Genomic DNA, 13688 nt, shown 5'->3' with positions numbered 1-13688 from the left:
AAAGAGTGTATAATTTTATGTGATTTGATTGTAAAACAAATGAATTATTTTTTCTTTTATCAAAAACATACACTGCACAAATTTCAAAGAAAATAAAATAAAAAAAATCCTCTAGTTAAACTTTGTTAGAGTGATTATTTAACAAAATGAAATTAACATATGATCTTTTTATTTTTATAAAAAACAATCACCCATTTATTTTTATTTTTTTTAAAAGTAGTCATTTATAGTCGTTTTGTAATCATTTTGTACATTAAAATTTTTGAAAAATTATTATACTAATAAACCTTTCCTTCGGCCCCCCCCCCCCCCCCCCCCCACAAAAAAAAAGAATTCCTGACCTTTCAAAAAAAAAGGGAAGTCCTGTTATCTCCATTTTACTGCTTCTCTCTTTTTTGGATGCAAAGAATAACATCCACTTTCTATAAACTATTGTTCTTCAATCTCTCTCTCTCTCTCTCTCTCTCTATATATATATATATATATATATATGCGATTTGATCGTAAAATGAATGGATAAATACCGGAAAAGGTCCCCTTTAATTAAAAGAAAAAAAAGAAAAAGAGTTAAACAGAGGTTTCGATAAAACAAATGAAATATATTGGGTGTTTAGTATAAAAATTTATGTCGTGATTTAAATTATAGTTCATAATTTATTATAGTATTTTTTTTCATAAAAAATACACATAAATTAAGAATAATTCTAAATTAATAGTTCTTTTGTTTCTAATAAAACCGCCTGAACACTATGAGTTAAAAAGAAATAAAATTCCTTTATTTCCATTTATCTCTTTTATGTGATTTGATTGTAAAATGAATGGATACAGTTTTTTTACCTTTTTAAAAAATAAACAATATAGTTTTGTTTTATAATTAAAAATAATAAAAAATAGTTGTTCAATAGATAAGCACAGACTAGAGTTCCCTTTTTACATTTCAATGTAATAACCGGCAAGAAACCAAATCCTCCCCTAACAGGTGGTGCGGTTTGCAAGGAAATCTCTCTTTCAAATACTGCAAAAGCACGCAACCAAATGAATTACGCACCCATTTTTACCAAAAAAACATAAATATAAAGGAAGAAATAGATAAATAGGTTAAGATTTGATATGAATTAAAATTAATAGGTCAATAGTTTATATAAGTTAATAAATAGGTTAAATTACTATTTTTATTCATAATTTGTCTGGTTATGAACCATAACTTGACAAGTTATTGTCCATTTTTATCCATAACTTGTTTAGTTATGAACCATAACTTGACAAGTTTGTCCATAACTTATCTGGTTATGAACCATAACTTTATAAGTTATGACCTATTAATTTCTATAATTAAAAATTAACCTATATACTTTCTTAAGCTTTTTATATTGACATATTTTGTACTATTTCTGAAATATAAATTGCATTATGTATTCAAGCCTTACAACACGTCTCTTACTATCAGTTTTCAATTAATTACACTTAAACTTGGCAACTTAATAGCGTTTTGAAAATAGATTACCGAAAAGTTATTATTTTCAATTATTAAATTTGTATTTGTATCAGAGTCTATTTTTTTTTGTCTATTTTTTTAATCTGATGTGATTTTAATCAGGTTTAAGAGTAGAAAATTAACATAAACAACACATTTCAAAACGATGATGTCCGCATATATTATATAACCGCCATATTGAACTTTGTCACTTATAATATATGTACACGTTAAGGCTAACATATTGTCATTTAAGATAATATTCTCATTAACATATCTAATTAGTAGTAGAATTTTCATTCGACACACTATCACGCGACAATGTCAAACTTTTTAGTCTTTTAAGTGTTTTACGAAATATATACGCATATAATAATAGCACATGGACACAAATAATGTTATTGTCCTCATCAATCAATAGTATTAAACGTGTATGCAAATATATATTTAATATAGCATTCACAAGTGCTATTTTTAATTTTAATGCTGCTTTTGCTCTGTTCTTTCAACTATATATTTGGGATTTGGGAGCAAAGAGTACCAAGCTCTGCATAAAATATGTATGGATTATATACATGTCTGAATACATAATAAATGAGAAATGTTATGATCACTTTTTCTGTCACTTTTTACGTTTATTGTTTGATACGCGAATTCAACTAACATAATATAGTAACAGAGAAAATAAGGTAGTAGAATCCACATGTTAAACAATAAACACAAAAAAAATACAAAAAAATGATAAAAAAAAGTGACGCTAGCGTTTCTCGTAACAAATTTTCTAGGAGCCACACAAATTATGCCGACCATGGAAGGGGCTGAAGCAGTATGATTGAAAATAAGTGCACACTACATCTGTACAACTTCCTTTTTATTTTTTTTTTCTCGTTTTTTTGGTGGGGATGTTAGATGTAATTATAACCATAATTGGTACATGACAAAATAGAAGGCAAACAACTATGTATGAATAAATGAATCGGATACAAAGTCATGAGTTGGATAAAGCAAGATAGACAGAGACGGGAGCTTAATTTTCCTCGGTGCTTGTTGGACTTTGGTCCATGTGTGTTCCAATTGAACACTGCCCATTTGCCTTAATTTATTTAATTAGAATAATATTTAATTAATTAAGTAGGAAATCATAACCATCAAAATGTTTAATTAGGTGGGATCCCAAAATTGATAATTACATAAGAGTGTCTATTTTAAGAGGTGAATTTGAAAATGTCTAGTTATACACAATGTTGCAAAATTATGTACATTTTAAAAATATAAGACTTGTGATACTGAGTTTACCCTATTTTATATTTTAGACATATTTTTAGTTGACTTGCACTCTTTTTCTGAGTGTATTTTTTAGTTGACTTGCCTTTTTTCAGTGTTTGTGGGCCGTTCGGTTCGTTAATTCGAGTTGAGATGTGATGTTGTGTGAGAACTTTTTATATATGACTGTTTCTGAGAGTTTTTTACTGTAGTAAAACTCGAATTCTAAACTCGAATCAGTAAAAAGAACGGGACCATGGTAAACTTGCTTTTTTCTGACAATTATGCTGCAATAACTGATTTAGTATTAATTAGTAGTATTTTTTTAGGATTTTTTTTTCCAAAAACTTTGTAAATGCGACACCTTATCGCCGGTAATAAGCATAATGTAATCTATAACACTACATCGCTGCTTCCTTTTCGTTTTTTATTTTTTTTTAATCCTACATCTATTGGTATGTGTTTATTTGATTTCTTTTTATTTTTGTTCCAATACGTAATGCTATTTTAAATATTAAATTTATTTTTTTTATAATTATTAAACTTTGAAAGTCATAAAAATAAACTTTTATTTATAAAATAATTAAAAAATCTAAAAATTACATGAAAAAGTAAATATTTTAATCAATAGTAATTAAATATTAAATTTTTCATCATTATATTCAGTGAGAAATTTGTTACAAAATATAACATATGAAAAATTTAATATAACAAATTATATTGCATTGAATATTTTTTTGCATTTAAATATAAAATTTATAATTGACACGTTATTATAACATTACATTAAAAATGTTTTAAGACGCGATTCTGATACTTAAGACCCGTCTACCACCTTCTACACATATCAGATGGTGCTTCTCGGCCACTCATGAACCTTGCCCGATTTTGATCATAATTCGTTGAATTGTCATCAAAATTTGATAATTTTCAAAGGGTTACAAAGTTAGGAGACTTGCCCACCTTAATATGATATTTAACTAACATTTGCAAAACTACAGAAAAAATAATTCATGTTGAGATCATAAATAACATATAATAGACATTACGAAGACATAAGAAATAATCAAAACTATTTGAGCATAATCCAAATCCAACAAAAGTAAAACTTGAGTCAAACTATGAGTCTTTGAAAAATCTTCTTGTGAAATGCTTTGAATCAAAACAATAAAATAAATATTATGCAATGCTCAATCATGCATTTTAAGATTAAGCAAAAGAAGTTAGTCTATATAAGTTCAAGTATTGTGCATTTCATCTTTAATCTTCAACAAAATTAGGCTGCGGTCGTCTTGAATCTTCAAGCTTTCAGCTCAAAAGCTTACATTGGTTGAAAGTCTTTGAGTTCTTTGGCACCTAAGTCAAAAATTTTCTCATTATCACCAATTAATTAAGTATATATTTCTTATCATCAATGTACAAAATCCTTAATCCGAGGAAACATGGGAGCAAACACTTGCAATTTATGAAAGATCGAATTTATATTAAATACATTTCAAAAAAAAGTTTAAATATAATGGACATTCTCCGGTATATCAACATATTAGTAGGTTAAATTTGTTGTCCGTTATACATGTATAAAATTACGTAAAAGTAAAAAAATACGTAGATTTAACAGTTAAAAAAATACAACATACCAATTCGCCGGACGTACCAAAAAATCTCCTTAAATATAATTTGATTTTAAGTTTCTATGCAAATACACATAGAAAATGACATAATTACCGATTGTCAGTTCTTTTTTACCAACAGCTATCTAAAAATTTGTCACGTTAGATAATGTTAAAATATTGCATCTAGTTTAATGAAAAAATGATAGCTCAATTATGATGTGAGTTTAAATAAAAATAATAATAATAGACGCAGCATTACTCGTATAAAAAATATCATACTAATAATGCTTATATCATATCTAAATTATATTGAAAACTACTCCGATAAATACTGTCGAATAAATAAATGCAACACAGGCATATTTACGAGCCAAAATAATAATAAAAAGAACTTATTAAGCACCAAAAACTTAGTCCATAAAGTTATTATGGTTTGAAAAATGTTAATATTATTTTTTTTTACTTTTGTATTTATTATTTAATACATACATTTTATTATCTTATTATTTACTATTTAAAAGATAATATACTATATTAATAAAATACACGTGTCAAATAATAAATATATAAAGTGGACGTTTGATTCATTAATTCAAAATCATGATTCAAAATTATTTTTAATTTTTATATATTTTTATATAAAAAAAATACTATAATAAATTATAAACTATAATTTAAATACGAATTCATTATGGAAACGCACCAAAAGTGACCGTAAAAAATATTTTACTACAAGTAAAAACCGGTTTGAAATTTGACTTCCAAAAAAAAAAAAAAAAAGAGGCATGCACCAGATACTCATCCTCTGGGTGGGACCCAGCACAGACCATCCTAAGTGCTTACGGAGGAAGGAAACTTTCCTATTATTGTTCATTATTAAAATTTCAACACGTGCCAAACACGTGACGCACAAAAAGAAATTCACAGCCGCAGCCGCCCGGAGAAGTGCAATTATTCAGTAGGTGACGGACGTCCAACGGGTTTCTAAAACGCGCGAAAACATCACCAAACAAATAGGTCCACGTGTCCTTATTATGTCACCTAGGTAACGCTAGAACACCCCCTCACTATCTCACTGCAGCGCACGTTAGCAACTGGGGGAGTCTCCATTCGCATTCTCCAAACTCGAAACTGATCCGAAACTCGAAGTCGAACCCCCACGTCGCGGGCTGTAGCCGGTCACACCCTCTTTGTTTGACCGTTTGACCGATAACATTATCTCATCTTTAACCGGCAATAGCCAGTCGCCTCCAACCGGGAGAAGTTCTAATTCTTCTATTAACTCCGCTTTATTCATCTTCTTTCTCCATATAAAACTCAGCGGAGGTCTGAAGTTTGTTCTTCATCATTCGTATTTCCTTTCATCAACACTTTTTCCAGATTTTTCTCTTCTCTGGTCTCGTTATTTACCGTTATTATATGATAGCTCTCGGTGACCGGAAACCTGAGAGCCGAAGCTCGTCCCCTGCTCTCGGTTTCCCTCGCCTCAGATTCTTCCGTTACCGGCGCTTGAGGTAAGCGGTGAACCACCAAGAAACAATCAAAACTTCGAATTTGTTATTTGATCAGGCGAGATAATTTGCGAAAGAGAAATGGCAAGCCCAAAGAATCACCGGAGAGGACATGAGGAAAAGAACCGGAGAGGAAGACTGGCGGAGAAATCATCGTCGTTTCACGGCCGGAGTCCGTCAGAGCCGACATCGCAACTTCGGAGGCCCAAAACCGTGTCGGATTTGCTTCCGAGCCGGAGCGTGGTCGTGACGACGTCGTTGGAGCAGCAACGGCCAATGAAGCTGACGAAGCTGCTTCTGAACGTGACGATTCAGGGGAGCCTCGGGGCCGTACAGGTGGTGATGACGCCGGAATCGACCGTCGGCGACCTGGTGGCGGCGGCGCTCTGTCAGTACGTTAAGGAAGGTCGCCGGCCGATCTTTCCGACCGTCGAGCCCTCGCGATTCAACCTCCATTACTCCCAGTTCAGCTTGGAATGTAAGTTTCTATTTTGCCGAGTTAAATTACGGAAACAAATCGGAGTCGTTGATTCTATTAACTTTTGTTTCATCGACTTTATCTTTAATAACGACTTTTAACTTCCAATTATAATAGTAATATTGGTTTGAATACTTCTTAGGAATTATCGTCTGTGTCTAGTTGGTTAATATTTTGATAAAAGTTCATTTGACTTTCCTTCACCAAACACGCAGGCGAAACTTAAAAAATATTTCGATTTAAATTTTACTAAAAAAAAAATAATTACATTTAATTTTTTTATTATAATAAAAAATTATTACATAAAATTATATTTTAATTTAAATTAAACAATAAACTAGAGAGATTCTTAAACATATTACTAAACTTAAGAAAATAAACTCTCTTTTCATTTTTCAGCTTTTGTATAAATAACTATTTATTTTTTATATTTTTAATTTAACACGATTTTGATTAAATTAACGATTAAAAATTGACTTTATCAATTGATCGATTTACCGACAACAGTATATCGGTTAAAACGTGTCAGGCAATGATTGACTGTTGTTGGTTTGGTGGGCCAGGTTTGGATAGAGAGGAACAAGTGGTGGAATTGGGATCCAGAAACTTTTTCTTGTGTGCAACAACAATGGGCGGCGGAAGTGACAGTGGCGGTGGCGGTACGGCGCCGTCTTCTTCATGTGCAACGCAGGCCGACAAAGCAGTAACAAGATCTGGCTTCAATTGGCTCAAATTCATGGATTTCATGTTGTAAAATTTTCACTTGTCAGTATTGACTTCCGTTTGCTAAAAGAAGTCGATAATTATTTCTATTTTACCCGGGTTTGATTATTTGTACAAAGCATAGGTTTGTATGTTGGATTCTTTTTATTGCTAGTAGATAGAGAAAGAAAAAAGGGAATTGCACCAATATTCCTTTTTTTTTTTAATTAGTTTAATTTTGGAAATTGTTCAAGTTTAAGAAATTGCATATGTAAGACATGTGAAGCACTTATTTTGGACCCATATGGGGATATCAATGTCTATCATATGGAAGTTGTACAGTCTATAAATTTGGCCTTTTGTTGGTAATTCGCGTAACTATTGGTGTGAAATGATTGGAAAAATTAGATAAGGGAAGCTTCGTGTGTCAACAACAACCAATAAGATAACCATGATTATTGTGAGAACTTACGGCACTTGCTTTGCATAAACAAAAGAAAATCTAAGATTTATTTGGTACGATGATTTAAATTAGGGTAATTCTAATTATACTTCTGAAATTAGAATTATGATTCATAATTTTACGTTCAAATTAAGATTCTAAAATTATGATTTAAAATTATGAGTTTAAATTACCTTAAATTAAGAAGATTGGTAGTTTTAAAATCATAATTTGAACTAATTTAAAACATCATATAAGATTTTAAATTATCTAAACTAAATACTGATTCTGAATCAATCCTGTTCCCAGGGCAGCGCTCAGTAGCAACCTCTCTTTGCAACCGGGGTATTGCTTTCCTATGCACTCATTGATTTTGCTCGATGGGATATTAAGAATAAGCAGCAGCCTCGGGGAGATGGCCAAAGAGAGAGACTCAACCTGGTGATGCCAATCCTTGATAACAAGAACACACGAGCACATGACTAAGACCTTAAACAGAGAAAATGTTTTCCTTAAAGCCCCGGGATGTAGAGAAGCTTTAAAAGGGTCATAATTTAAAATCATTTTAAATAAACATCAATTCTGAATTTTAAATTTATCTATCAAACGCACTCCTAATAATACTTGACAAACCTATCAATATCTCCTCCTAACGACAACTCTTCTTTATTGACACGTTGATAATAAAGAGAAGACACGGTTCAACTCGTGGATGACAGAAAGTAACTCTGCCGAACATCTCTTGTGCAAAAGTATGAGAGCGTTCAAGGATAGGATAAGCAAAGGGAAGGAAATAAAAAAGATAATTCGTTTTCTTTTTTCTTATTCTTTTGTTATTTTTCGATGTATTTATTATATAATTAAAGAAAAAGGAAAGGTGATCTATGACTTTACTCTCTGGTATGCAGCGTAGGCAAAATGCACGATACCTTTGCGAGATAATCTTGTAGATCCTATCAGATTACTATTCGATGCTATTAAAGACGACTGGCCATTTTGTATTTAAAAATAAAAAATAATCCTTTAGGGGTATTTGGTATGAAAATTCGTGTAATGATTCGAAGCATAGTTCGTGACTCGTTACAGTATTTTTTCTCACAAAAAACACACATAAATCGAAAATAATTTTAAATCATAGTTCTGAAGCTCGTGTAATGATTCGAAGCATAGTTCGTGACTCGTTACAGTATTTTTTCTTACAAAAAACACACGTAAATCGAGAATAATTTTAAATCATAGTTCTGAAGTCATAAACTAAACGTCTCTTCACTCTCATGTGACCGACGCCTACAATCAGAGACGACATACTCTTTTGGATTATAAATTTGCCAGATTGCTCTCTAATAACCGACAGCTAATCATCTTTGTTGAGAATGAAATAGAATTTGTAGATTATAAAACATAAACTACTAGATTGCTCTCCATTAAAGGGGACTGGAGATTGCCTAAATTACATTTTTATAACTAGTGGGGGTACTTTTGATAAAGAGAAAATTGTTGAACTTACTTGTAGAGTGTACGTGTTTGAATTTTTACCTATTATCATTGATTAATACCCATTTGACTGATATAGTTATTTAACTAAAATGATATTAATTAAAATTATAAAAATCCAGACTCATGCACTCTAAAGGGTATTTGTTTCATTTTCCCTTTGACAAAACACGTATTATCGATATTTAAACTAGTTCATTAGAGATTAGTTCAAAAATATCGTATAAATCTGAAGGTACGTTTATTTTCCCTTTGACAAAACACGTATTATCGATATTTAAACTAGTTCATTAAAGATTAGTTCAAAAATATCGTATAAATCTGAAGATACGTTTTTTTGAGACATTCCTCTAAATTGCTCTTTTGAGAAAGGAAAAAAAGGGATAAAATACCTTTTAAAATGCATGAATTTTAAATTTTTACCCCTTACACTTAATTAATATTCTTTAGTTAAAAATTATATTATTTAAAATTAATCAAAAGTAAGATTGCGAGTTCACCAATTTTCAAGAGGGAAAATACAAACAATAAAGCCCAACTAAATTTAACGCACGAGCAGGCAAAAAGCCTGATGGCTCATTAATAAAACCCAAGCCCACATATGTAAAGCCCCACTTCCTTTTTAATTTTGTTTACTTCTTTTGGGGGCATAAAAGGAAAGAAAAACCCTAGAGGGAGATTCACAACTCTCGAAACCTGGCGGCAACTTGATTATAAAAGCCCTTCAAACCCATCCGATTTCCGCCTCTTTCGTGGCGAATCTTTGACTGCCCTCTAAACCCTTCCAAAACCCTAGCGCCTCCTCTTCTTCTTCTCTCTCTCTCTATCTCTCTCGCTCGATCACCTTCAATGGAGTTCTGGGGTAAGCCTCTCTGTCTCTCTTCTTCCCTCTCTTTTCCTCTTCGTTTTACTCTTATCTCTGTCATTTGCTTTTAGTGTTTTTTTTAGTCCACATTGATTCATCCACGGATTTCCTTTTTATTTTCTCTGATCCTGTCGTGTTTTTATTTTTTATTTATTTTTTCATTGTTTGCTTCCTTTTCGGTTTCGATTATAACGAATAGTTGTGCTCGTCTGTGAAACGGTATCTTCTGTGTTGCTAGTTTTTGCTAATTTTGGTATGAGATAATTGTGCTCTTAGTTGCGGGTTTGTTCATTTTCCGAAATTTATTATTGTTTCTGTAGCCCGCGAAAAATGTTTAAATCTTCGATATTTATTTATTTATTTTTTGTTGTTGTAAGTTTCATGTCTCAGAGATTTGTAAATGATTATATGGTTTCTATTCGGTTTGTATGATTTTCGTGAGAATTTTTTTTAAACAAAGGAAAACGTATGAATGTTTGTTTTTATGGCTTATTGATTCCTTGTTATGAATTGACATATCTGTGCCTCGTCTGCAGTGCTTTAAAGTTTCAAAATCGTTCCTTTCCTGCAATTTGTTATGTCTAATTCTGTTTGGCATTTATCCCTGTGATTAATGTTCCAATTTGATTAATATTTTGTCACTCAGGTGTTGAAGTCAAGGCCGGAGAGCCTCTTACCGTTGTACCCGATGATGCTTTCATTATACACCTTTCCCAGGTAATTTTTCTTATGTTATTATTCGTTTTCAATCTGGCTTTATTGTTTCTTTTTCAATCTGGGCCGGTTTGATATGTGAATATTTTTCTTTTTTCCAGGCTTGCTTGGGTGAGAGTGAGACAAAGAGCAAGGAACCTATTCTTCTCTCTGTGAAAGTTGCTGACAAGAAGTTTGTGTTGGGAACCCTTTCCTTGGAAAAGATCCCTCAATTGACATTTGATTTGGTTTTTGAGAAGGAATTTGAGCTCACACACAACTGGAAGCATGGAAGTATTTACTTATGTGGATACCAAACCTTTGTTGGAGATCAATATCCTTTTAAGTTTTCACTTGATAGTAGGCATAGCCTATCGATTTTTTTTTGTTCCCTTTAGACTTGTGTTAGTGTACTGTTTGTTCTTTCATCTTTGAATGATGTAATCGTTTTAACGGTGTAGGTATGCTGGCAGTTCCTTTTTTTTTTCTTTTTCTTTTTTGACCTTTGTAAGCTTTTTTTAGTTGTTTCCTTGACTATCTGCTCCTGCTTTGCACGGAGGATGATGATTTAAGTGGTAAGCACTATGATTTTGATGCCTTGTTTTTACCCAATGTCTTGGTCATGTGTAGACGCTTTCTAATTTAACATCGTTTTAATCATAGGTGATGAGTCAGAAGAGGAAGAGGATATCCCACCACAGGCCATACAAAATGGTCAGTGTCGATCTGACAGATTTTTATTTTGGTTTATAATTTGAATAATGATTGTTTTTAACTGATTGGGTGTTTTCAGGAAAAGGTGGTCCAAAGGTTGGGCTAGCTAAGCCTGCTGCTGCTAAAACTAATGCTGCCAAACCTGAATCTACTGAAAAGCCGAAAGTTAAAGTTGTGGAGCCAAGTAAAGATGAGGATGGTGAGTCTGATGAAGATAGTGATGAGTCTGACGAAGATGATTCTGATGATGAAATGGTTAGTTCGGGAGATGAATCGGATGAGGTATTGTGTTAGTTTAAGCTTTAACACAATCTATATATACCTTCACAAGCCAAAAAATAGGATAAAAATACTGTTAGAAACCTGTGTTTTAGCTGGCTGGCTTGGAAGTGAAAATTTAACACTGTAATCTTGGAGAAAATTCTGCAAGCTAGATTGTCAGAATTTTTCTTTTTTTATGGATTTTATATCATTTATTGTAGGACATGCTTGGTGGTGATAGTGATGATGCCGAAGATAAGGATGAGGAAGATGATGAAGCGACCCCTAAGAAGGTAATAGTCGTGGCATTCTTGCTGTCAAGAGTTGAATCTACTTTTTGAGTTTTTAAAATCTCCGATGAACTTTTTGCTTTTTGCTTCTGGAGTTCTTTTCTTGATTGTATTACTTTTATCTTGAAGCTGGAATTGAGCAAGAAAAGAGCTAATGATTCGGCAGACAAAACTCCTGTGCCTGCTAAAAAGCCTAAAGCGGCAGCTTCTCCTAAGAGTGGTAATCTCTTGGTCAATTTTTCTACCTACAATTTGCAATATGCTTGTTTTTCCAATGGAGATCACCAAATTCTTTGTTTTTATTTTTCATTAGTATAAACTTTATTTGCTGTTCTAGAATTTGATAATAACGGAATTTTTTGCAGAGGGTAAGAAGGTTGTCCATACTGCAACACCACACCCTGCAAAGAAGGCTGGAAAGACTTCTGCCACTGGAGATAAATCAAAGGACCAACAGACACCGAAATCCGGTGGCAAATCCGCTGGCAAGATCTCTTGCAAGTCTTGCTCCAAGTATGATAACCATTGATATTGAAATAATTTTTGAATTATTGAAGTAGTGAACTTCCTAACAAAGATGTTTCTATGCAGGACCTTCGCCTCCGATGGGGCACTCGATTCTCACACAAAGGCCAAGCATGCATGAGATTTGGGTGGGGCCTAAATAGGAACGTGCAGTAAAAAGCATGTTTTGGTTTATTTTTGACATGATTTTACAGAAGATGGTGTGAAGTTTTGGCATAGTATGTGAAGGCTTTGTGGTAGTATGGACGAGTTTTTTTGGTTATTTATTATTGGTATTGGATTAGATTTTGTATGGATCGACCTTTTACATAGGTGTCTATTTTGTTATTTCGGTAATATTTTCCCTTCACATTTCCTCTCGATTGCATCTTCACTATTTATTATTGATTGCAATATATTTTTGTTCAAAATTTGATTTGTATTCTGGCGAACAAGATGGTAAATGCCCACGTGGTACAATTTCATCTATTATTTTGGCTGCAAACGATACTCGGTTCTTTGGTCAATTCTGTTTGGTCTTTAATTTACTATTTTTTTGGAATGTTCAATTAAACCAGAAGCTTGTAGCTTGAATTGATCTGATCTGGTTGTGGTTTGGGGAAAAAGAACCTACAGTGGCGGATCCTAAAATTTTTATTGAAACAAAATATTATTATTTTAATCAAGTTTATTAACTTTTTGAAGTTTACACGTAAAATAATAAATATAAGTTTTTGTACGTGAAAAGTAATGTTAAGTTGTAATTAATTAATTGTCATGTTATTATTAAAAACGTAAAATCTAAATATAAAAAGTAATGTTAAGTTGTAATTAATGACAAAGTAATGTTAAGTTGTAATTAATTAATTGTCATGTTATTATTAAAAACATAAAATCTCAATGAGGAACTAAAATAAGAAAAAAAAAATTAGAGCAAGAAGTCAAGATAAAGTCAAAAAAAGATTAAAATGAAAAAATAAATATTGTTTTAGGGCAAAAGAAACCAAAGCAAAAAAATAAAATTTTAGGGAAAAAATAAAAAAAAAAGAGTCAAAAAAGACAAAAATGTAGAAATAACTAAATTTTAGAGTAAAAGGAACCAAAATAAAAAATAAAATAAAATTTTAGGAAAAAAAAAAAGAGGAAAAAATTCTGGAGAAAAAAAAAAAAAAAAAAAAAAAAAAAGAGGACTAAAATGAAGAAGGAAATAAGTTTTAGGGTAAAAAAAGTTTTAGGACAAGAAGCAAAGAAACATTGTCAATAAAAAACCAAAAGCGAAAAACGAATAAATTTTAAGGCAAAAGGAACCAAAATGAAAATAAAATTTTAGGACAAAAAGAAAAAAATAAAAAGCTAAAAGGACTAAAATAAAAAAAGGAATAAA

The 13688-nt window shown here is 31.6% G+C and overlaps 2 protein-coding genes across 3 annotated transcripts; both read left to right on the top strand.

Annotated features, from left to right (window-relative positions):
* Positions 1 to 5653: 5653 nt before the first annotated feature.
* Positions 5654 to 7419, top strand: LOC21386834 (uncharacterized protein At4g22758). Its single transcript, XM_010090860.2, has 2 exons — positions 5654 to 6339; positions 6903 to 7419. The coding sequence occupies exons 1-2, from the start codon at positions 5943 to 5945 to the stop codon at positions 7091 to 7093; spliced, it is 588 nt and encodes a 195-aa protein (XP_010089162.1). The 5' UTR covers positions 5654 to 5942; the 3' UTR covers positions 7094 to 7419.
* A 2271-nt stretch (positions 7420 to 9690) lies between these two features.
* Positions 9691 to 12685, top strand: LOC21386832 (histone deacetylase HDT1). 2 transcript variants are annotated; one of them, XM_024176112.1, is made up of 10 exons: positions 9691 to 9839; positions 10489 to 10559; positions 10658 to 10869; positions 11091 to 11110; positions 11199 to 11249; positions 11329 to 11504; positions 11732 to 11803; positions 11930 to 12020; positions 12166 to 12313; positions 12392 to 12685. In XM_024176112.1, exons 1-10 carry the CDS (start codon positions 9827 to 9829, stop codon positions 12444 to 12446), a joined length of 909 nt encoding a protein of 302 aa, XP_024031880.1. In that variant the 5' UTR covers positions 9691 to 9826; the 3' UTR covers positions 12447 to 12685. The 2 variants fall into 2 exon arrangements, with proteins under 2 accessions (XP_024031880.1, XP_024031877.1); XM_024176109.1 differs by having other exon boundaries at positions 9694 to 9839; positions 11329 to 11531.
* The last annotated feature ends 1003 nt before the right edge of the window (positions 12686 to 13688 follow it).

Source organism: Morus notabilis, unplaced genomic scaffold (assembly GCF_000414095.1).
Source record: "Morus notabilis unplaced genomic scaffold, ASM41409v2 Scaffold1993, whole genome shotgun sequence".
Taxonomy (NCBI): domain Eukaryota; kingdom Viridiplantae; phylum Streptophyta; class Magnoliopsida; order Rosales; family Moraceae; genus Morus; species Morus notabilis.
Note: the sequence above shows the minus strand (reverse complement) of the source record. Positions and strands in the feature narration are given on the sequence as shown.